The sequence below is a fragment of the Thunnus maccoyii genome, chromosome 6, assembly GCF_910596095.1.
Source record: "Thunnus maccoyii chromosome 6, fThuMac1.1, whole genome shotgun sequence".
In the NCBI taxonomy this organism is placed as follows: domain Eukaryota; kingdom Metazoa; phylum Chordata; class Actinopteri; order Scombriformes; family Scombridae; genus Thunnus; species Thunnus maccoyii.
In genome coordinates this window covers 11,223,702-11,248,998 of record NC_056538.1, presented here as the reverse complement: position 1 = coordinate 11,248,998, position 25,297 = coordinate 11,223,702, and the positions used below count along the sequence as shown (strand labels likewise).

At 38.7% G+C, this 25,297-nt stretch overlaps 5 protein-coding genes across 5 annotated transcripts; all 5 read right to left on the bottom strand.

Annotated features, from left to right (window-relative positions):
* Nucleotides 1-811: 811 nt before the first annotated feature.
* Nucleotides 812-3,679, bottom strand: snrpd2 (small nuclear ribonucleoprotein D2 polypeptide). Its single transcript, XM_042414449.1, has 3 exons — nt 3,544-3,679; nt 1,872-2,051; nt 812-1,271 (listed from the first exon to the last, which is right to left on the bottom strand). Coding segments are annotated over exons 1-3 (357 nt in total). The 5' UTR covers nt 3,546-3,679; the 3' UTR covers nt 812-1,096.
* A 3,904-nt stretch (nt 3,680-7,583) lies between these two features.
* Nucleotides 7,584-8,914, bottom strand: foxg1c (forkhead box G1c). Its single transcript, XM_042415207.1, has one exon. It carries the CDS (start codon nt 8,912-8,914, stop codon nt 7,691-7,693), a length of 1,224 nt encoding a protein of 407 aa, XP_042271141.1. The 3' UTR covers nt 7,584-7,690.
* Nucleotides 8,915-11,876: 2,962 nt separating this feature from the next.
* On the bottom strand, nt 11,877-13,525 carry pglyrp5 (peptidoglycan recognition protein 5). Its single transcript, XM_042414886.1, has 4 exons — nt 13,248-13,525; nt 12,951-13,146; nt 12,658-12,776; nt 11,877-12,542 (listed from the first exon to the last, which is right to left on the bottom strand). The coding sequence occupies exons 1-4, from the start codon at nt 13,258-13,260 to the stop codon at nt 12,367-12,369; spliced, it is 504 nt and encodes a 167-aa protein (XP_042270820.1). The 5' UTR covers nt 13,261-13,525; the 3' UTR covers nt 11,877-12,366.
* A 403-nt stretch (nt 13,526-13,928) lies between these two features.
* polr2i (RNA polymerase II subunit I) lies at nt 13,929-18,560 on the bottom strand. Its single transcript, XM_042414266.1, has 6 exons — nt 18,392-18,560; nt 18,151-18,205; nt 17,153-17,226; nt 16,595-16,669; nt 14,431-14,482; nt 13,929-14,313 (listed from the first exon to the last, which is right to left on the bottom strand). Exons 1-6 carry the CDS (start codon nt 18,451-18,453, stop codon nt 14,251-14,253), a joined length of 381 nt encoding a protein of 126 aa, XP_042270200.1. The 5' UTR covers nt 18,454-18,560; the 3' UTR covers nt 13,929-14,250.
* A 279-nt stretch (nt 18,561-18,839) lies between these two features.
* LOC121898934 (complement C1q and tumor necrosis factor-related protein 9-like) lies at nt 18,840-19,714 on the bottom strand. The gene is made up of 2 exons (XM_042414466.1): nt 19,672-19,714; nt 18,840-19,237 (listed from the first exon to the last, which is right to left on the bottom strand). Exons 1-2 carry the CDS (start codon nt 19,712-19,714, stop codon nt 18,840-18,842), a joined length of 441 nt encoding a protein of 146 aa, XP_042270400.1.
* Nucleotides 19,715-25,297: the final 5,583 nt, after the last annotated feature.

Sequence of the window (25,297 nt, the reverse complement as noted above, 5' to 3'; positions counted from 1 at the left end):
CACCCACAGGTGCTGGTCTCAGGTACGCTGGAGTTAATAGAATAGTTTTGGACACAAAAATGCCCTTCAGGTGGTTCTATTTTTATTATGAAGCCTACAGATAAAACCAGAGGGACTGATTAAAACTTTGTAAAATATACAGACAGCCTTTTTATTTACTCACACAATTAAAATCCAGTACACTTCACCTGACCACTAAATCTGAGAGCACCAGAGAACAGAAGTTAGGTGCCAAACCTTTGAGAGAAGTAAGGTGACACTTGCTGTTAAGCTATTAAGACAATTAACAAAGTGGTCAGGAGGGGCCGAGCAGCAGAGAGGAACAGCCCGAAATGGGAGAGAGATCAGGGTGTGAAGTGACAGTCAGCACATCTGGTCTCATTAATAATGCAGAGGGCCTTTAAACGGCAGTTTGTCGCATATTGAGCGCTGCTGACTGAAATCAAGCCTGACACATAAGATGCCGTCAGGGGAGAGTGAAAGGGTGACAGCGGGAGGAGGGGGAGGTGGTGGAGAGGGAGGGGGATGGCAAGGATACCCAAGAAAAAACAAGTTTTCACCACAGCTTTCTCTGATACATCTGATGTAGTGTGCATTAGATGAGGACTTTTTAAAAAAATCACGATATAGGTTTGAGGAATGGAAGCAAATATGTAATATGTCTAAACACTCAGTTATGATTAAAAAAAGAGAGTTAAAATGATTAAAACAGATTTATCAAAATTAATGTTAGACATCTGAAACTAGTATGATTAAATAAAAACTAAACCAAAACTTTAAGTGCAAGTAAAAAGCTTCACACACACTTGAATCTATTCATCACTTTTATTATTAAAAATGAAAAATACAGAAGATTTCTGTAGACAAACCAAAACCATCAAATCTAATCAGCTCTCCAAACAGTACAGACACCATTTGACGCTGTATCTTACCCAATAGTGACTGCAGCGATCCAACAACAAAATAAACATAACAAAGAGGTTTCCATTATTGACAGTCCACAGATTGCTTTAAATCTTTCAACAAAAAGGAAAAAGAAAGAAAAAAAAAAGGCTCTGTGACCATTGTGTGGTTCAGCTGGGCACTAGTAAGCAGTTCATTTTCCAGTGATCAGAGGATTTCTCAGCACAACGATGACAGAATCTCCCCTGAGGAACATTTTAGAAATGTAGCGATCCTTATTCACTGGCTTAGACTTCTTCTTTCCCTTCCCGCTCTTGGGAACTTCTGTCCACATCTCCTTCACATTCTCCAACACCATGTTGCAATGCCTGAAATGATAGCATTAGCAATAGAACAATATTACTGATTCTGAAAACAAAAACCCCTGAAAAGAAGGCTATATATCTGAGATTGAATAAAACATAAAAAGAGATGGTGTCAGTATGCAACAATTGATTAGAAATGCAAAATCAGGACCAATATCAAACTCTTCCTGTGATACCGCACCAATATTGATGTTTAATTTGTTAATAACAAGGACATTAGGGTGCTTTTTCATTTACTTTGATACCAGTAGGATTTTTACATTGTGACAATAATTATCCATTTTTTACAGGAAAAATGTATTATCTAACTTCACTGAGTATCAAGCTGCTGTAGAAAGAAAATACATCTCATACACTTGACAATGCTGCGAAAAAAATAACTTTATCCTTTATAAAATATCTGATTTTAAGTAGTCTGCGCTCATATCTTTGAGATATCAGTATTGATATCAGTATATTGATATCAGTAAAAATACCATCTTGACTTCAATAACAAAAATGGGAAATACATGCACTTACGAAATAGTGAATATAAACAAGTATTAATCTCTTTTTTTGCACTAAAATCTGTTAAGTAATAAGTTAGTGGACTGGAATCAGTACCTGTCAAAAGCCTTGACTCTTCCGAGCAGCTTCTTGTTGTTGCGACAGTTAATGAGGACCTGTGTGTTGTTCTTGACTGACTGCGTGAGCACAGACAGGGGGCCAGTGTTAAATTCCTCCTCTTCGCGTTTCTGGAGCTCCTCGGGGGTCATCTCTGACTTGGGCTTTGTTAACAGACTCCTGAAAATTGACACGAAACAATACCAATTAAAATGTTAATAAATACGTAAGTATGATCAGAGTGGCATTATACCATTAGTAGTGTAGGAATATTCTACATTTATTTGATAGTACAAGAAATCGGTTAGGGCAGGCATAATACACTGTTGTTTCATCCTACACGTTTTCTGTCTGCAAAATAATCTTCAGTTATGTTGTTGGATTGTGTTGTTTTTAATTAGCCTGATAGATTTTGTAATTATTTACAGATTACTTAAATTTCCGTTTCAAATGTACATAAATAATTTGTTACAACTGGATGTCAGGAATCTAACTAAAAAAAAAAAAAAAAAAAAAGGCCATACAGAAACCACTACACAAATTGGTCCACTATTCCAGTGACACACAACAATACACAATGATGGATGGTATGGTTCTGTATTTACAACCAAACGATCCAGGCCTGTGTCCAAAAACACATCCACATAGGAAACATTTCCACTTAAGCAACACAACGGTAAATGTGGACTGTTGGTTTTACCTGTATTTTTGAGAAGTCAGAACACCACTGTCAGGCGTTAATTACTTTAGTTACTGGCAGTTTAACGTTACTGCACGACTGCTGTTTCCGATTCACGGTTACGGGAAAAGTAAAGGGAAACATAAATAATGATATTTAGCGATGATTTTCTATTTTTCACTACTAACCCACTTTCATATTTGTGAAACCTTTATGTTACTTCTGGAAACTGAAAAGAGGGCGATTTCACTGATATTTCTCCATCCAGACCACATTATATCAGGTCCAGATCAAAAACCACTATACTTGGACTCGTCAAATCTGGACTAGATTAACGAGAAGACTCTACAGACTCATTAAAACACAGTTTCAGATTTGTGAAACCTTTATACTATTTCATTTAATTTATCTTATATCATTATTTATGTTCTCCTTAACCCCGAGTCGGAAGCTAACTTCAGCGTCGTGTTTACTTCGATAGGTCCATAAAGCTCGTGCTATTATGAAGCTAGGTACGTTTATCTGCATTTTTTGGACAAAGACAGGGAGCTAGAATATCCAAGCCGAATGGGAAATTTATAAAAAATGAGGTTAAATATATATATTTTACAAAACATCAGTAGGGACAAATAAAAAACGCACTTCAAACACTTGAAGTGTTTGAAGTGCGTCCTCACTATTAGCATGTAGCTCACTAGTTTATACCAAGCGTGTTTTATTTCTCAATAGTAACTTTTCAACTTTGCAAATTCAAATCATTTCTTTAACTTATTATTGTGACAATGACGTAGTTATAAAGCAGCGGAGACTGAAAATACAGACAGCGAAGGGACACAAAGGGTTTATCAGCTCCAGCTAACCGGCCTTTGCTGAAATGCTAACGAGGTTAGCACTGAGGCTAACCGTTTATTTTGGTGGGACTTAAAAGTTCAGGCTCTGAGGCTGAAAAATGCCCACTCTGCCGAAGACGGTATGATCTCCACAGATACTTACATGGTTGCTGATTAATAAAAGCAGTTTCTCAGCCTGCAGTCCCCACGTCTGTTCTCCACTGACTGTCTTCGTATCCGCAACGAGTCTTCAGACTAGCGTGGATGGAGTTACTTCCGGTTCAACAAACACCCGCTTCAAAGTAACTAACTACTACCGGGTTATTACTGTTCACGAAAACGTATCAAACATTTACTTATTTTTCTGCAATAGTTTTTGATCATATTATTGATACAGCCTATATATTACAATATTATCTCCTTCTGATTTTAACGGCCACATACATGAGTCCATATTAGACTGTTGCTACGTTACCAGTGGTAGAAAGTAAAATACTCTATTTATTTATTTACTGAAAATATTGATATATTTGTACTTTGTGTGTATATCCATTGTGTGCTTCTTTATACTTTTACACTGCTTCATATCAAAGGCAATTATTCTACTTTTTACACCACCAGACATTGTATAGTTGTATAATTATACTTTGCAGATAAGTTTCTCAAATTTTAATTTAATTTAAATTTAATCCGAATTGCATTGTACCTCTTTGTTATAAATAAAGAGACTTTTTGCTTTTTGGGAAACCCCCCCCCCCCAAAAAAAACCCGATAAAATCCGATACATGGTTTTACGGTGCAAATCAACTATACCCAACAGTATAGCCTATAAAATACACCTATTAACAAATATCTCCAATGTTAAAATGCAGATTACACATTTATTGATCAGCTAGAATAACCCAGGTTTATAGTAATAACACTGATAGGGGCCATTCTGCTGCTCAATGAGTATATTTTGATACTTAGAGTACATTAAACTGATAATGTGTCTTTTACTCTGTTCAATGCAGGACTTTTACTTGTAATGAAGTGTTTTTATCCTCTGCAGAATTCAGTTGTAGGTAAAAATGATAAGAAGTTAATTTTTAAATAATAAATAATAATTACTATTATTATTACAACAACACTTTTTAAGGGTGTGGTATTCATACCTAACAATAACCACCTCTGTTGAAGTAATTGTCACAGGAAAAAAAGAGATGGCAGGAGGAGCAGCCAGACTGATACCGCAGACCCAAACAGATATGTCTTTGTTTTGCTCTTTAACACAACAAGAATGGGGGGAAAGAGAGTGTGTGTGTTTGTGCTTGTGTGTGTGTGTGAGAGAGAGAGGGAGAGAGAGGGATGTAGCCTACATTATCTACAAAGCAGCAATGAGACATTGAGAGATTGGCTTTCTGGCAAGAGACAGACAGACGCCTGAGAGTGTACAACCCACCCACCTTATTTCAAAGGGTGGCAGATCTACCTGTGGAAGTCACTTGCTGTGGATAATAGCGGCCTGTGTGCTGCTGAGAGTGGCGAGAGTGTGGGATTGATTTCCAGAGCTTTACTATATCTTTATGAAGGACACCTAGCTCAGCCAACAGACCTATATCTTAAACTGTCGATCACAGTTGGCCCGTAAAATGAGCTCAGTGTGGTCTGACACTGTGTGTGTGTGATGTATTAGTCTACATGTGATGTGGATGCAATAATCTGACAACCCTTTTGCAGTTGCCCAAGTAGGAGAGCAGATAATAACCTACAACCATAAAATCAGATGGGCAAGGAGGAAATACTTTGATTACTCTGAAATAACTGAATAATGAGTAAGTTTTAAAAGCTTTATTCATATGATTATGGCCCAAAGCTTTGCTTTTTTTTTTTTTTAGGAATTATACGGCAATCATTGGGGTGGGGAGGTGAGATAAATCTTATATTTTACTTTATGAAAAATGAAAGGCCCTCCTGAGCATTTTTTCATATTTTCTTTGGATTCTCTCCCTGAGTTCTGAAAAAATTGCAATGTCTTCTCAGTCTATAAATAAAGTGAAATGTCTTGGTAACAGATTGGTTAACTGTGGAGTAACAGATGATGAAAGGTGTTTGTTCAGAAGGCTGCAGACTGAATAACGTGCTGCATTTATAAACTGTGTATTTCAGTTAAATTCAGACATTTTAAATGTAAAACATGTTGGCAACATGTGATGCTGAACCTAAATTAGATTACAGTCACATTCTAAACTAAAGTGAAGATGGGAACTGCTAAAGGCTGATAAAAAATGATCTCCTTTTATCCAATGTTCAGTCACTGATAACTATGATCCATGTCTATTCTGATTCACAAAACTGACATTATTGGTTCTACAATCTGATTTTGATAGGGTAAAATAAAGTCCTGATAAAGAGACAGCACATTTCCAAACACACCTTTATATCATGTGGTGCACTGGAAAGGCATGTTTTTGATATACAGTAGGTATGTGACCTTAAAAAAAAACAATTCTTTATTACTTATTACACAACTTTCAGCACATGATCAGTGACAGATTAGCAGCAACAGCAACATATATCAGAACCAAACTCCAATAGTCTGTTAAAGACAAGAGTGAAACCTGATATTGATGTAGTGTCTATACTCTGGACTCCAGTGTATCAGTGATTTAGAGCTCCGTGGTTATTATTAGAGCTGTCAAAGAAAGGTGGTTATTTATGACAAACAGCAAACAGTATCTTCTTACTTCTTTCCTCAGGGTATAGAACCAAACCAAACCTGTTGATTCACAGATCTGTCCTCCTGCACTCTCTGCTGCGACCACAATTACTCATGCCAGTAATGAAAATGTTATTATCTTCGCATCTATCTAGACTGTGAGTTTGCCAACAGTGCTGTTGCAGTTACCTGATCCAGCCCAGTCTGCTTTAACCACAGGCGACTGTGAATGAATGTGACTGGGCTTGGAGAGGTGACGGGCTAGGGGTCTTTTGATATAAAGAGTCTTTTGTTTAAAGGAGGCAGCCGTCCAGGAAGCTGCTCTATCTGTATCTCCATACATCTGTTAAATAAATAATATATTTATATCTCAGGAGAGGTGAAGGAAAGTTGAACGGGCGTTGGGTGAAACACAAGACAGATCAATAAGATTTGACTGCAAATGTCACATCTACCTGTTGAAGTGACATCACAGTCTACACACTGTTGATACTTCCTCAAGAAACCCTCAACAGCACTTTGAACTGTTGACCTACAGAAGAGGATGACAACAGGTCTATTAACAGGCTTCTTTTGATTTCATATTTTACTAAACAATTAATCTTAAGTCCTTTTTGTGAGCTCACCTCTCCACAGAAACATTCAATAACAGCCAAATGAGAACAATCAACAACAGAAAGTTTTAATGAGGTGAAAAAAAACACAATTAAAAATGCATTATTCATCATTCAGTTACATGTAGGCTAATTCAAATAAGAATGTAAGATTTTTTAGTTGCAACATTAATAAAATGGAAAAGAACAAATGCAGAAAACAGCAGTTTAATCGCCATTCCAAGTTGCATTTTGCTGTAATCTATTTTCTTATAAAAGCGTGATTCTTATTTTTATAACTCATTTTTAAACTAAGTTAACTGGAACGTTTTTCGGCGCCTACTGGAGAACAGCTGATCCACAGTTATCAGCTTCAATATTTTAATAGCTTTTTGAGGTGACGGTCAACATGCATGGCTAAAATGAATCACGTCAGACTGAGTGATCATTTCTTTTTTTTTCTTTTTTTAAAAAATTTAAATGTGATTTCATTTAATTTTGGTCACTTTGTAGTAGAACAATTTCAGACGCAGGCATCAGGTCTAAAACTGACATGCGCGCAAACATCTTTTCACTCATCTATACTGACATGTGCATACAGGTATGTGGAAAATAATGAATGAGATAAATATAAAAAGAAAACATTAAATCAGTTCAATAGATTCAGACCAAGTAGCCTATATAATTACATTCTTTATAATGATAATAAACGTTTGATCTTGTCACATTGTATAATGATGTTTGAAAAGAGCAAATGTGCAATTTTTAAATTTTTTTTTGTGTTAATTTGACACAATTTTTACAACACCTGTTTGGATTAATCCTAGTGCAAAACACTGCCCATTTTAGTTGAGATATCTTTAACTTTAATACAAATTATTGGGCAAATTTTGCAGGATAATTTTCATTAACCAGGCGTTTGATAAACCCAAGAAATTCTAATACGCACACTCTTTCAATTATGATGATCTGATCCGTCTAAATTCTTCAGTATCCTGGATATTATTTGGTATCAACCTTTAGGCTATTTTTTCTATGTTCCAAGACAAGGGAGGGCTTGAACTGACTTGGGGGCAGTAATTTGGAAAGTCATTACAGCATCCTCCGAGGTCTGAGTGACCGCTCTTGGAAAAAAATAGTCCCGGAGACGTCTTCGTTGCGCACTCCTCTTGGCACGGACTAAGCGTTGCGGCGCAGGGTAGTTGGTGCGAGTAAAAGTAGCTGGCTTGTCCGGAGATCATGTTAAAAGAGCAGGGATCCGACAGCGGCAAGGTGCACGCAGGGATGGATGTGGAGAAGGCGGTGCAGGCGGTGCCTATCTGATGGCGACGGGATTGCGCGCAGCTGACTCCAATGTAAGACATCTCCTGGTGAGTCTGCACGAACCGGTCGGCATCTGCACCACTTGTTGCGCTCAGCCGGGACCGCTGTGAAACAACCGATGCGGCGTGGTTGGAGAAGCGGGGATGAGCACTCAGGTAATTTCCTGCGCCAAGGTGGGCGCGCACTGGCGTTTGGAGAGGTAGAAACTGCGGTACCGGCCAGTAAAACGAGCCCGTTGCGGCTAAGGTCACACTGGTCGCAGTGCTGGAGGACATCAGACGACCCCCTCCACGTTTTAGTGCAAGTTTGGCCTTGGAGCCAGCTGTGGCCCTGCGCCGGAGTTTCCCTGATGTGCCACCTATGAAGACATCCTCACTGCAGGGGTCCAGCATCCAATAGTTACCTTTACCCGGGTCATCATAGTGGCGCGGCACTTTAACGAAGCACTTATTCAGACTCAGGTTGTGCCTGATTGAGTTTTGCCATCCTTGTCTGTTTTGTCGGTAGTATGGAAAGTTTTCCATGATAAACTCATAGATGCCGTTGAGTGTGAGCCGTCGTTCCGGGCTTTGGCGGATCGCCATCATGATGAGCGCGTTGTAACTGAAAGGAGGTTTCTCAGGTTTAACGCTGTCTTCTGCTCCGCTGCCTTTCTTTGATTCTCCCTTATTTCCTTCTGGTTTTCCATTTGCAGCCACCGGTTTGGTTTCTGCCTCTGTGCACTGTTTTGAGTTGTCGCATTTCTTGTCACTGTCAAACTTTCCGTCTCGGCTGGATTTCTCTGGATGAGCGGAGCGCAGTTTCTGGGACTGGGAAGGAGACTCCTGGTCACTCCTCACCCCGTCTCGTCTCAACAACAGGCTGCTGATGCTGAACGAGGACTTGTGGAACAAAGGATTTGAAGTTTTCAAATTCTCCATTTTAGTGCGTAAAACCACACCTGAAGTCCTCAAAGGTGTCCGGTGAGGAGAGGAGAGCGCGTCACTGAACCTGCTGAGCAAAGATGCGCTGATCCAGAGTGGTGAGGAGCCAAAGACTCACTGGCCAAACAGCGTGACAACAAATGCGCATGATCACAGCAGCTCAGGACTCGTTGCCTACTAAAAGTAGTGCATTACTTTGTGACTCGTTCAAGTAGGGAAACATTTGGGGGCGTCATTTGTTTGTTTTCCAACTCTGAGCGACCAGACCCTAATTTTAGAAAACAGGAAATCGAATTTACTCTAACGGTTTTGGGGTGTCCAATCACTTTTTCTTCATACAATCAAAGTAGCAAGCTAGAACATAACGTAACTCACTAAAATGTTGGATTGGTATAGATGCCATTGTTATAAAATCAAAAGTAATAGTATAATCGATAATAATGCGCAGGTAACCTTATGCTTTTAACGGAAAACACATGCTCCCCCATCCAAACCGCGCCGAGAGACGTTTGAACCCGGGATAAATGAGTGTGCTGTCAATCTGTGTGACTGATCAGTGAACTCTCGGGTTCAATAATAATACTTCCGTGACTCATGAAACTCAACCCTCTCACACGCGCCTTTGCCCCCTGGGCTGGCTTCATCCTCCCCTCTCTTTCTCTCTGCGCACCTTTGTTGATATCATCATTTGGCAAAATGCCGATCAAAAGGAAGACGTAGTCGGTGTAACCTATAGATGAATCATAATTTAGCTCTTATAGGCTTAAAAGAACAGAGCAATCTATATTCTAAAGCAGGATTATTGCAAGATTTAAGGTAATTCTCAATAGAGCGAGAAAAAAATGTACCAAGTTGCAGATCTTTTTTTTTTCTGACAGAATCAATCCAAATGAAAATGTGTTACTGACCAGTCGTGGATCAACATCCCCGCATATGTGGGCCATATTAAGCTCTGCAAGTTCACCACTGTGTACATGATCACTTTGTGGTGATCAGACCAAAACTTAATATGTTGGGGAATATCGTCGTTTTAGTACATCCACTGAAATGTTACAGTGGTAGTGAATCCAGTTTTCAAGTCTCTGTTATTTCAGCCAATATCATGTTCACATGCTGCATGTTGCTGAATAAATTTGAGTTTAACCAAAATGACAAAAGCTACCTAGTTGTAAAATCTTTAATCATTTTCCAAATAGCCTTTCCCGACTCTAATTATGTGTCTATAAATAAATACTTAAATATACTTATCACTTAACAGTGTTTCTTTTTATTGAATATGAGTTTTAGAAGAATAAAGGCACCGCAGATTAATCAGTGTGTCTGTGTGAGAAGACAGTAGTGATTTATCCCACACTGATGTCAGAGAGACATGTTAAGACAGCAAGCTGGATAATGTTTTGTTGTCTTGAAAACATAGAAATACGCAGACTTCAGCCAGAGAGTGAAACATGGTCTGAGTGGATGTTGAGTCAAAGGTCTTATTATATTAATGTATGAGCCTACATATGATAACATTAGTTTAAAGATCACACACTCTGCCAGACTGATCAGAGATCTGTCTTCTATTTATCTGCACCTGAAGGTTTTGAACTCACTAAACCTGCTCCTCAAACATGTAAGGAAACCTAATTTCCTCATTTCCATCAAGAGTCAGACAGTTGAGAACCAGGAGGAACCAACTCTCAAATCAAGTATTGCACAAGACTGAACAAATAGCCTGTTAAACCATGTTTTACATAATATCCATTTGGACTGTTACTTTTACCAAAACACATTATTAGATTATTTTATGCTACTGTGTTTTGCTTTATTATAATTGCACCTGAAAAGGGGACAAGTCATGCATTTCTATTTATAACATTTTTAGGTATTTGACATCTGAAATGGCCAAAAACCACTGTGTATAAGATTATATAAGCAGCAGATCTGTCCAATCCAACATGAGTAAACCTATCATTGGACCACAAATCATACTGTAAAATGAGTGCAGAAATCTTCTTCTTTCCAGATTACAAAAACAAAAATAAACATCAGTGTGGTTGTGATACTCAAACAGATGCTCTTCATTAAACTGACAGTAAATTATCTGCTACCAGTAATAAACAACACAGGCTTCAAAGGGGCCATGGACATAACTATAAAAAAGAGACATTTCTGGGCTTTTGAGATACATTTAAAAAAGGCACAGAGGGTTGCATGTTGCATGCATTTCTGACATATAGAAGTAAATAGCCAATTTAATCTAGCATTAAAATTACATTAAAAAATAAAATCCATTAAATAAATATTGACATGTTAAGAAGACCCCTAAACACATCTGCAACCAGCATCTCTTGCACCCATGTAGACTCACTAATTTTCATGTGTTAAATGTTACATGTGTCTGCAGTGTATGTTTGAGGTCTGCAGGTCTGGGCCACCCCACACTAGAGGCCATACTTTACCGTTTGACCAGCATTCAACTATCATTTTTTTTTTGATGACAGTTTTTTGTTAAATTGTATCAATCAAATCAAACACTATGCACATTAGGTGTCTGACATGCCAATCGGACATGACGACCGGAACTACACATGTGATCTGTTACCTTTATACTTACTCTTGACTTCATTTGATACGGGCCTCCCTTCATAATCCCTGCGCTGCACAAGTGAGCACTTGTTGGGAATGTTTCTGGCAGTGCAGAAAGCACGCATTGTTGCTTCAACACTTGTAATCCTCTTGGATCTTTTTCTCTGTTTAATATTTGATTTCATGTCCTGTGTTGTTGAGAAAGATTTTGCAGCGGCACCCTGAAGACATTATCATGAAGTGAGCACAGAACTGGCAGACAGTTTGTAGGCCTCGACGGTAGAAGGCGAGCAAAGAGAGAATTCTTGACATGAATAAAAATAAATAAATCAAATAATCATCATATTGTTGATAACTTGTATTTATTTACAAATGATCTGTAGCATAATGTAAGAACAGGTTGAATAAATGTAAATGTTTACACCAAGGTCCACTCATAATGATATCAATCAAGTATTCATTTGTAAAATGTATTGAACTCCATATAAATATTGCACATGGAAGAATGACATCACATTAAAAGGTGAGAACTGCTTTAAAATCAAAATGTATTCACTGTCAGTTTGTAGATTAGGCCTTTTGCACAACTAGAGTCCATGTGACAGCTCCCTCTGCTGACAGAGTGTGAAACCTGTAGAAAATCTTCTCGTTACAACACAAACCTTCCCTGATTTATTAAGACAGCCATGATAAAATAAAAAATGTAAAAAGAGGAAAAAAAGATTGGAGAGTTAGTGTTCAAACAATGAAGTTCCTCTTCATGTTGTCATTTTGTTAATTCCATATCTGGGATTAACAAAAAACTGATGAAGGTTTTGTGTGCAACTAAAGGTAAGGAGAGAATTTTCCATGGAAACCATCAACATCTGCGAGGAGCTTTATGTGCTTCTCCTAAGTTGTGGTAGTGCAGCATAAAGTTTCTGTCCTGGACATTCTGTGTTGCCCAAATCTCTGTGTCCAAACAGGACAAACTGTGGGTGTAAGAAGCCCTCGCAAACTCCAGACTCCAGCAGCTGTCTGACTGACGAAATTGCCTCTTTGCTTGGCGTGTCATCTGAAATTAAAACAAGCACCATTATCATTACACCTGTAGGCTTATGGAAAGTTTTACTGCGGTATTTTATTCCATTGCTTTTTTGCTGCCAATATTGACATAGTAGCATGCTTACAGTTGAAATTTCCCATGAAGGCGATCCCCAATGAGTCATGATTGTTGCCTTTAGTATGTGCTCCTACCACGCCCCAGCCACGGCCCTCGTACACCGTCCCATCTCCTCCAACAAGAAAACTGAAACATACATAAAGTGATGTCGAACCCATTAGAAGTGATACATAACTCATTTTCCTCCAATGTGTTCACTTTGTACATATGATACTGCATAAAAATTATACCACAATTACATTTTGCATCGGCTGAGTATTATTTTTGAAATTTGGAGCAATAAAGGCAACAGAGACTCACTTATATCCGATGTTGTCGAAGGCCCTTTCTTTCATATGCATTCTCTGAATGCTGACAAGTTGGTCCATGCAGTCCTTCTGGTCCTTGCAGTTTGCAAGAGCAGTGTGGTGTATAATAACTCTCTGGGCAGGGCCTCTCAAAGTCTCCTTGTTTCGAGGGGTGGCTGCACCCCACTCCAGCACTGAAATAACCATCACTGGAAAGCAGTTTGAAAACAATCAAAATCATATTCAAAATAAAACCTTGTGTCACAACTGAAATCGTACCAGTATATTATGCGTAGTGTGTTTTTCATACCTTTTTGGTCCATAGCTCCACAAACAGATGTCTTTGGTTTCAATGACCAGCAGCAGGCTGTGCAGCCGCCTTATCAACACGCCTGTTTGTTTCAGGAGGTGTGGTCATGGGAAGTACACCTTCCCTGTTCTTTGTTGTTGCATGTGGATGCATGTCTTTTCCGACTGCTTGTGCCAGCTGAGTAATAGTCTACAGTTGCCCAACACGTTGTTTGGAATATACATACTTCCAAAAGAAGGAAGTTGATCATCTCAGTGAAAACTGTCAACATTGCAGAAAACAGTAGCAGTTTTTTTCCCACGGATGGGCACAACCGCTTCCAAATGATGTGAGGGGTCTTTGGAGTTTCAGGAGGAAGTCAGTAATATATGGGTATCAGCATATAATCTGTTTTGTCGTTCAAAACCAAAAACGAAAAAGTGGAAATATGTTTTTTACTTTTTCATTTTAAACCAGAAACAGAAAAATAGAGCTGTTTTACCTTCTTTGTTGTCAGAATCAAAAAATGAAAAATGAGAAGACCAAATTCAAATTTTGGTTTTTGATGTGAGTAATTACTCTGAAACCTGCAAAAACAATAGTGTCCATGCTAACAAAAGTGTAATGTGTATAATTATGCAAGTATTTGTTATTTGTATAATTTGACATGTTTTACTTGTTCCATTAAATACTCAAGAGACATTTGAAACAACCGATTCATTTAATCTAACAAAACACATTTGAAAAGGACAGCCGCTGTAAAAAACTATTAATACACTATATTCACAAGATGCTGTGTGACAGACTGTAGGTCATCATACAAAGATATCAGGGTCTACAAACATCAGCAGTGCTGCTATTTGACAACAAACTGAATGGTCATGTATTATATTATATTCACATTTTTACTGACTGGTATGATGAGTATAAAAACAACTCTGTTTGAGCTTCAGCTAGGAAAATGTTCTTGTAGACAGCAACACTGTAGATGCAAATTATTTGACCCTCTTCATCATCACAAGCTTTACTCTGTCCATCTGTGTCCACAGTGAGGGGCCGTGCAGACGTAGTACAGCCTCATAGCGTCCTGTGCAGAGAAAAACACAACAGCTGACCACAGAAAGCTGATAAATATATTCATATACAAATGATATTTAGAGTAAAGGTCATATGTCATATGTATTTCATTGCAAAGGATTATTACCTCAGCCTTCATACTGTGAGACTGGAAAAACACTGCCTCCTTGTGACCACATCTGGGAAGAAACGTGATGTGAACACAATGTTAGAAACCACGACATTTCAAACACATTGCTTCACTTCCCAATCAGGTTCACCATAAAAGGAAAGTGATGTGCTGCAAAGGTTCTCTTCCAGAAAAGTGTTAAAATCTTCAAATGTACACAAAAATCAATTAATAAGCCATATAACTAATGAGTTGTATTATAAGAGTGGCTGAAATTAGCTTTTTTGTATACATCTGACAATCAGTTACAATTCTGCAAAGCTCCATGGACAATCTGTGGTGACCCAATAACGTTGTATAACCACAGCTCTGTGACTAAGTCTCACCGACTAACTATCATTACATTCAAGAGGAACAACTGCCAGCTGTGGAAAGATAATGGTTAGAGATTTACGTAAGACCTTGTCACAAAAAAAGGATTATGTTCTTGTTATGTCAGCAATGGTGAGTTGTCTTTACTCACTAGATTGTGGGCAATTTGGCAATACGGTGATTCAGACACACGTGTATGTGTCATAAATCAATGCTTGGTATGTTCTTTCCTAATCATTTGTCATTGCACATTGTCTCTATTTGATTTAACAACATTCAAATGCATGGATTTGACAATAAAATCTGTAAATGTTTATAGGGAGGTAACAACCTGAAATATTCATGTCTTTTTGTGATTGTCATGTGATTGACAACAGGTGGAGCATGGTCTAATGATGAAAACACTCAGGACATAAGTATAATTAAATCGTACAACAGGAACTCTGAAACAAAACTTTCCTGTTGAGTTGTTACGGAGATTAGTCACTTCATATAAAAGCACTGGTCGATACGTTCAGCTCACACAAACAAACCGTACCGTATTTTTCCAGTTCAAAATGGCAGAGTGTCTGGTAAAGAGGGTCAAACATCCAGCAAGCTAAAGACATGGTGTTATTATCTCAAGTAGGCATACCAAAAAAGTGCTATAATCCCAATAAATATTTGGAATACATTTGTTAGATAATGAAAAGGAAGACTCCTTTAAGTTGCCAGTTTGCTGTTTAGTCAGCACTCTAACGCCGGGATCCCACTTGTTGTGTCTCCGTTGTGTTTTGACTCTGATGCCGTTTTGTACGGTCCTCCACATGGCGTCCTACCTCACTAGGAGCGTTTCAGAAGCGGAGCGTTTTGACTTTAGTCAAGCCTTCCGCCTTTTAAATTCAGTTGCACTGCTACTACAGTAATTACGGCGCCTTTATGCAGTAGCAGTGCAAATAAACTGCCCGATTTTGACTTATTCAGATTTTGTTGATTTGGTAATTTTTCCTTAATTTTAGTGCTCCTACTATGGGTAAGTACTCTGCGTAGTTAAATGGTTTCTTTACTTGTCTCTTTTAATAGTGTTTATTGCTGATATATGATGGGGAGTCTGCATGGGTGCTGTTTCTGTGTCTGACTTCCTGCCCAGCTCGGTCTGCTCTGTGCAGTTTGACGCGGCTTTGACGCAACTTCCGTCAAAAATAGACTGGACATGTATGTTTAGCAGTGCGGAGCTGGGAGCAGCTTCTGGGACACTTCTGAAAAGTTTCTGAAACGCACTGCGGCATGTCTGGTGGTATCACAAGTATTGACTAGAGTGGGTGCAATCAGCTCTGGCGGCTGCGTCGGAGCCAGAGTGCGACGCAGACGCGCCAGATGAGATCAAGCCGTTCGTAGGGCAAATGTTTGCAAGGATGTTAAAGATAAGAACTTGATAAATTAGTAGTGTTTATCAAAACTTTGAATTTGTTTAGGTGGCAACTTTCTGCCCTCATGGTTAAAAATGACTTAATGCAGCTTTAAGTTATTTTTTAGTACTAAAGACAAATAGTTTCTTCTGGAGGCAAGAAAAACTAACCCTGATATGCCCAACAATACTGAATGTATGCAGACTCTAAACTAACAACAGAAGAGTTATTAGTCTTAAAATAGAAGATAGAATAGAATAAATTTCGTATTTCTACACTCAAATAAAGGCAAGAAGCCTGGAAAAAAACAAAAACAAACAAACACACACACATACACAAACAACAACAACAACAACAACAACAAAAAGCAGATGAACAAATATGACTGTCTAGAGAGAATGAGTGAATATGATTAAACTTACTTGGGACAGGGATGGTCCTCTGTCCTTGGTAGTGTTGGATCCTGAGATACATCTGCGATGATTTGTGTCAACTCACTGGAGACAGATGAAAGCAGGATGGTTGAAGAATTACCAACATGCCGCCCTCAAATGACTAAAATTACAGCCATTAAAGTTTTAGCATCAGGCATATTACAAATGTTTTGTTTTATGTGTAGTCAATCAATATTTTGTTTACACCATTAATAAAGGTAAGTAATTGTAAGTGATCTGCATGTGCACAGATAAAATCAAGGGGTTATCTTTTAAGATTTCCATCTTCCATCATGTATCTATCTTCTCCTGATTGATCCCATCACATTTCAGAACTGCTTCAAACAAATAAATCATTCGGTGAATACCTGAAGTGTTATTGGATCTCTGACTTGTCTACATGACTATTTTTTTTTTTCATATGAAGCACATTAGTGGCTACACAAGAAGTAGGTCACATTGTGAAGCAGAGATGAAAACAGCGAAAGTGATCAATTGGTCAATTTCAAGCAAATAAATGTCTACACTGTGGTTTCTTATACTTACTCAACCTCGTGGGTGATCTTATTGACGTAGATGCAGCTGTTGTCTGCCTCTTGTTGGTAGTCACAATTCCTGCACTGCGGGTTGAGATCATTTCAAAATTTAACAGATGAAAAGGGATCATTACAGGTACTGAGTTGAAATTTTGCACACTTCCAACCTGTACCACAAGAAGTCGTATTAATCCCGTGCACTGAACATACACTATACTCTTTGAGAAAACACTTTAATATTTTTCAAATGTCAATGTGATCAACTCTGGCTACACCCATGGTTTCCAGTGAACCTTTATTTTATGGTGCTGATGTTGCTTCAGCTTCAGAGTTTAAGGAGGAAAATTAAGGGAAAGATAAATGATGATATTTTTAAAATGTTTCTCAGTTTTTGCACAACTTATATGACTAAATCAAAACACTATGCTTACAGGTGTCAAGTAACAAGTAGACCCCAGTAACTGTTTAAAACACAGTTTGATGATATAAATGTGAAACTGGGATTTAAACAGTCTTCTTGTTAATCAAGTCCAGGAATGACAAGTCTAAGTATAGTGGTTTTTGATTAAAACATGGCTTAATGTGGTCTGGATGTAAAAATTCAGTTTTCATTCATAAAATAAAGATCACACAGATCTGAACGTGGATTTAAGACAGTGGTAGAGTTTTACTACGATGCCTAACACTTAATCACAAGGGGGAGCTGTGGATCGGAGGCAAACTTCAGCATTTTTTTTCTTGTTATTGCTGATTACAAGGGCAATACTTGTTCATTCTATTGTTAACTGCGTTATCCACACATTCATTGTAGTTGAATGGTAGTTTGTGTTCTCACCACTTTTCATCAGATTATCCAAACTGTTTCACCATACTATACAGCTGTTATAACTGGTTATATCATGGACTGTATGTGTGGTTTTATATACAGTCTATGAGTTATATTTACTGAGGAGTTACTCTCTCAGCTGGCAAGATTAAACCACTGACACCTCTCATTCAGATACTTACCGCATAGAGCAGGATACGGTTCTCCTTGTCTTCTTTAGGGTATAACATGTTGTTACTAGAAAACAAAGTCAATGTGTTTAGAGAATTCTTGGAGTTTTTAGCTGATTTATAAAATATGACGCAGCTATTTAAGGTAATTGAGACATTAACATTAGCATTGTGCATGTAAGTTAGCTGTAACATGTAGCTCAGTTAGCAGGCTAGGTTAACTTCTCTAGACTCGGTTCGGCCACAAACTCACCATTCTTGACAAAACCGTATCCCAACAAATCCCGGCTCGTATGTTCCAGTGTCCAAATCCATTAGGATAACTCTTAAACGAAGATAAACCTGACAAATACAATAAAATTGATGCTCAGACACTTTCTACCGCCGCATTCGCCTCTACGCGTTTGAAAACAGACCAATTGCGCATGCGTGTATTCATTAATTATGTGATGATTCCTGAGACAGCGCCTCCCAGCGGCTGGAGGTAAAAATGTAAGCCGTATTATTTTATTATTGGCGTGTAGTAAATAAAAAAACACAGTTAATTTCAGTAAAACACTGAATTTATTGATGCAAAAGCACAATGTATTTTTGCTGTAACAAATTTCATATAGTAATACAGTAATCACACACTGAAGCGATACTGGCTCATAAAGAAAAGCTCAGCTAAGAACTTTATTGACATTTTGACACTAATGTCATTAACCCAAACGAACCCCAGCAAAGACAGTGTCATTATCATCAGTTGCAAAGATATCATTTCTGCCAGGCCCCCAGATGTTCACCCAGACCTCATCTTTTTTGGACAGTCTGATTAAACTGCTCATACTGGCCACTTGGCTACATTTATCAGGTAGAGAGGTATGATACAGAGACACTACTTTCTCTCCATTCTTGAATATAGCACACTGCCCACGGCCATACACAGACACATGCACAGTGAAGTGATAGAGGCCATCCACGGAACAGGTAAAGAGACCTGTGTCAGGACTGTAGCCTCCTCCCTCATTGATCAGCACATTGGCAAACTTCAGGACTCCAGAGTGACAGGGGTAGCTGTCACTCACGCTCAGCTTGGCTGTGAAGGCAACAGTTGTGCCTAGAGTGGATGACATCATGATGATTAGAGTGAGGATTATTGTGAAACTAAACTTATTGTTCACAAAACTAAATCTGTAGCAATATGCAGTTATGTTTGAGCTCAATGAATACTTTGTGTTACATTGGAAATGTTGCTCATTTTGATTAAATAATCAGTTGCAGTACATTATCGAAGGGTGTAGAGAACACCAGTGCAGTCATATAAAAACTGCACTGTATGAAACAGGTGATCACTGAGTTTGAAACATATTTTTCCACATATGTCCTCAGAGCAGACCAACACTGTTCTCTAAACCTGCCACACAAGTGTCAAGGCACCCAACAAGGAGTGTCACTGCTTATTGCTATTTGAAAAGTGGGTCTATGAAAAGTTGGTCAACAATGTTAAGGAGGGACATAATGATGCATAAAGTGCAATGTTTGTTTTTTTACCTGATGGAGAGATGCTGTCTCCTCGACCAGGTTCATTAGCCATGACTTAAATGTCTCACAATGTCGTAGTTCACGTCTGTTGAAAACAATAATTACATAGCTGCAATATTTAGACAATTGCAGCACAATTCAGTGTAATTTAACTGTAACACAAGATTATGTAGACTTATAACATAAATACAAGTGGTGGTTATACATTACAGGTAGACATTACTCTGTGACTTGTGCTACATTTTGCAGTTCACCACATACTACACCAATCACCATGATGTTATTTTAAAAGAATCACAAAAAAAATATATTTATAAACTCATAATTTATCATTAAGTTAAATTTAACTTTCTCCATCTGAATTTTTCTACATTTCTCTAACAAATGCATAGCAAGCACATATTAACACTCCAGGCCAAACTATAAAATGATTTGCATCTCCTTTCAAAAGTATTGTTTGCAAACACAAGTGAAACAGATTTAAAACTGAGGAGCAAAGAGGTTCTTACCTGTTGCTGTCTTGCAGAAGAATGCTGCAAATGTTGGACAAGCAAGTAGAGACACAGGCTGGAGTCGTTATTCTAGTTTGCAGGTGGGACCTGTTCATTCCACTTGGAAGCTTTTCTGCAGAGGTTTTAAATTAAGGGAGATTTCACTTTTCTAATTAGTTTTTGGAATACTGAGAACTTGCGTAGTACCAGTGTCATTTTTCCCTCTTTAGTGCCCATGGTACTCTTCAAAGCCTGATCCATGCAATGACATCAGACAGTAGAAGGAAAGTTACACAAAGATGACTCTAATATACATATAATGATTGAGAATGATTTAGTGTATTTGTTTTGTATAAACTTATTTCTGTTGAACCAGAAAAGGAGTTTCATCATTGTTCCAGATTCTTCCGCCAATCAGCTGCTTACACTGGCACAGATTTGAGATAACTGCGAAACTGGATGAGTCAGATAATAAAAAGCTGCATTGAACTTTGTACAACATCTAGTAAGTGAAGTAGGTCATAGCGTCTGCAGAAGCCAACCATACATTGTACTTCTACTTTACTTCAAAACAGAATTGTGAAAGATTGTCTGACACCCTCGAGGTTATGCATGTAACAAAGCAAAGGCACGCAAACAATTTTCACATAACAGCTGCTGTATGATGTCTGTATTACTTTACTTTAGTATTTACCAGGTATGAAAGACTTGTCATACACCATAACTACAGACTCACAGGATGGGGCGACAAGCTTCTGTTGAAAAGGTAATCAAACAACAACAATAATGTAGATGGATTTAAAAATCTCCTTTCAGTAATATCATGCAATTTTGTTCTTAAAATGTCAGGTTGACTTGAGATACTTTTAAAATTGTTGACACTTCAAAATAAGGGCTGTGCAGCTTTAGACATTAAATTCAGAATCCAGAAAATGTCCCACTTCACTATCAGTATCCATTTTAGCATTACAAGACAAAAGATTTGATTGCATATTCTGATGGTAAAGAGAGCAGTACCTGTTGCTGCCTTGAAGTGAGCGAGAGAGAGGGGAAAGGAATTTTTACAGCTGAAAAAAAAAATCCGAAAACGGGTACAGACAGTAAAGCTGTTTATCTAGTTGTCAGAGTTTCACCTGTTGATGCAACATATTGAAAGGTCATGCGAAAAAAATGAACAGAATATTTTTATTAAAACAAATAATGTTTCCTTGGCAATTTAGTGTTTAGTCACTGATTGCTCATGGACCACAGAATGACAGCAACAGGATTTCACATCTTATGAGAATAAATCCTGAGTTAAGCAGTTGAGCAGCCAGGAAACTGAAAAGACAGATGTTTGCACAACAGCTGATCAGGCCTCATTGTCTGTCAAGATTCTTCAAATTCTTGTCTTAGCTCGTCTGCACTAATTAAAGAGTTACTATAGGCAAAGGTAGAGTTAAGTGATGGTGTTCAGAGAAACATAGTATGTCAAATAGATGAATATTTCCTATTCTTGTTATTTCCTGTGTTGTTTGTGTGTGTGGGTACATTTTTCACAATTCTCTAGTTTTTTATATATTAGTCCACTATAACACTACTATAACAAATAACAGGATAAGAGAGAATTAGACAGTACCAATATCTAAATGCAGGGGTGGAGCAGCAATTTTAAAAGTGTGGGGGGTTTTAGAGGTGGGACATGAGCACGGCAACCCCCCGCCTTCGAGCCCTGTTCCAGTCTCAACATGCCAAATCAAAATGAACGCCATGCATTTAAACAATTTTTTCTACTACTGCAGTTGTAACCACTGCTTCAACTTACCATAAAATAATTACTGAGACCATATGAGTGTAACAACTCAGCAGAATTTATTTAGGGTCTCATAGCAGTTTACTACTTACATCCAGTTATTTGTATGAATTGCTGTACTGGAGCATAGCTATCCTTATTAGACTTAAAATAATCACAGAGTATCTTTATCCTACTTCCTTACATACCTTATAGACGTGAAATTAAAGGAAACTTACACTTCCATTAAAATGAAATGGATAGTTATAGATGCATAACAACTCTGCAAACAAATCAGTATCAGTAAAGAGTCAAATCAGTAAAGAGTCATTTCTGAGTCCATGGACTAGTACAACCTAAACTGTCTTCAATTTTTAAAAAAAGTGTCTCTTTTAGTAGGAATCCAAAGGGGACCTTTAATTGTCTTTAATTGGGAAATTAAATACCAAAAGTTGTCCCGGAGGTTTTGTGTCAGCAGGCGTCAGTTCCTCTCCAACAGCCACCGGGAACAAGCAGTCCCTCTTCATCCGAAGTCCACCTCAAAGCTAACAGGAGAATATCACATAAGCAGGTAAGCTGTGGCTCTCACAGGCCACAGCTACAACCATCTGAACCCTTTTTAAACTCAATAATAAATAGTAATATTACTGTGGTCTAGCTTTAATACACAATACAAACTATAGCTCATTCTAACTTTAGCTATTAAATGCAAAACACACATTACTCCCTAACATAAGGAGTAAAACTATGACGTCTAAAGCAACATATTCCTTTGACATTCAGCTTAAAAGACATGAACTATATGAGTTTACATTCTGGACACAGAGGTAACTTGTACATATTCTTGCCAAAGTCCGCCCAGCAATGTGACTAATTAGTGATTAGTTTAACTCACGATTACATTTAGGAAAGCCTATTTCATTTATGTTCAATGATGTTAGCTGAGGAATTATGTTTCTGTGAAAGTGCGCCTGTAACACCTGTAACACTCACGGCTGCGAGGCCCCTGTCTATATGCATATCTTAGATCCCCTCCAGACATGTTTTAAGATGTGATGGTTTCATGTCACCACGACCCCACAAATTCACCCAGACTTTGTCTCCTTCAGACAGCTGCACTATACTGCTGATACTGGCAACTTGGCTACATTTGTCTGGAAGACTAGTGTGATACACCAAGGCCAAATTCTCTCCATTCGTAAAAATGGCACACTGAGCCCATCTACATGTGCACAGTGAAATGATAAAGGCCGTCCACGGTGCAGGTGAAGACGCCTGTGTACCAGAGCAGTATGGGGTGCTGTGAGCGGTGTTCAGCTTAGCTGTGAAGGCAACTACTCTTCCATAGTGAATAAACCAGATTAACCATTAGCATACACATATTTGCTGTTCAAGTCTTTGCAGTGTGTTGATTTTCTTTTCTCCTCAGATGAAGTAAAAACAGTGGCTTACAAAACATATGTATGCATGTACCAGTTCAAGGGCCTTGATATTGTGCATGTTGGCTTTAATATTTCCACCTGTGCCTTTCTGGGCCTTGTTTTTGCTTTTAAACACAATTATACTTTTCAAAATCTTAAATGGTGTATGGCACTTCTGTATCTTTTGTCTATAATACGCTACTGATGATGCCTTTCTCTTGCTTACTTACCAGCAAGTAGTTTGACACACCAATCTTATTTTCATTGAATAATGTTTTCAATTAAATTTTTTAATTATATTTTTTTTTACAATTTACCGCCCTTGTGGTCATGTGTATAAAGTATATTCTATTACAAATGTTGGAAAATTAATAGGATTCCAAAGTTCAGCAGAGGCACGATGTCCTTCACGCTGTGCCGGCTTCCTCACTACCTTGTTCCATATATAGCCTACTGACTTAACCCACAGAGGGGATTACATACTGCTGTTAACAGAACTCTATCTGTTTAGCAATAGTTGCTGCCATGTTATCTATCCCCTCCCCATCCCTGAGCCCTTGATCCCTGGGCTAATTCCATGAATCGTCCAAATCTAAATCCACTGATGGAGCAACGGCACACACACAGTTGAGAACAGAGAGAGAGGGAGACATGGTGGACAAACACACAGGATGAGGGAAGTAGAGAGGACATCAAATTAAGTTGCTGCTGAACTTCTTGACCATTTTGTGAGCAGTTCAGTAAACTTAGCTTCCATCAACAGTGGGGCCATGTGCCATCTGTGCACCCTTTATATGCTTCTTTACAGATGCACCAGCGACCCAGTGTGCCAACTCATCAGAGGGGACTGTCAAGCCTGGCTGACGTCACCCATCCAGTCTCTGTAATCGAAAGAGACGTTAATCCCGCTCCTCTCCAAAGCCTGGCAGTAGGGTGGGGTGGGACAGGGAGGGATATTGAGAGAGACATGAGGAAGGAAGTTGGATACAGGAGACAAGGGAGCGCATGCAGGCTTTGGGCTAGCAGACAAATTCAAACTCAGCACTGACCCCGGACAAGCCAGACAGGTGCTGTCCTAACTGACAAAGGGCATTAGACACTCCTCCGTCTCCTGAGCTTCTGCTGAACACCTGAGGGTGTTGCACCCCCTTATCCAGGCTTCGCCCTGGAGGCCAAAAGCCTCAGTGAGGGCTCTGCGGAGGGGGAATGCTGTGGGAGCTGCTCACCTCCTGCTGCACCCCCTCTCATGCCGTCTGGACCTGCTGTGGAGGAGCCGGGCTTCACCACTGTGGAGCTGTGCCAAGATGAAGAAGACATCTGCCTGACTGCAACTGAGGGGTAAGAAGCTGCTGTCGTTTGTGTGTTTTTAGAGGCACTAATTCATACTAAGAAATTCTGCGGGGTATTTCTGGCAGAATTTCCCTTCATGTCCACAAATGCACACAAAATAGCTATAGTGAAAGTTCACACTTGATGTAGATCAATTTCTGTGGTGACATGAAGATAAAATCAGGCAAAGTCAGCAGGTGGAGATGAGTTTAAGTGTTTGAGTGTTTTGGACAAGATGGGTCATTATAATTCATTACATAACAGATGTAGAAGGTTCTGTGCCTTCCAGAAACCATCTCTTCATATGTGGTCAGGTGTGCAAATGCGTTTCTATGTCACTTCCTGTGTGAATGTGAAAGCCTTCTGAAGGTATTTGAGGGTCACCGCAGGTCGTCACCTTTATGAGAGTTTGCTGTGGTTGTGAAGTGATGAACAGATGTTCTGAGCCCAATAAATGGTGCTATCAGTCCACCTGATACAAGATATATTACTCGTGTTAATAATCATATAACAGTACAACTCTAATGATGCTAGAGAAGTGTAACAGGAAAAAAACAACAGGAAAACCTCATAGCCAGCTGTGGTGTCCCCTCAGCACTACTTCATTCATTGCGTATGAGCAG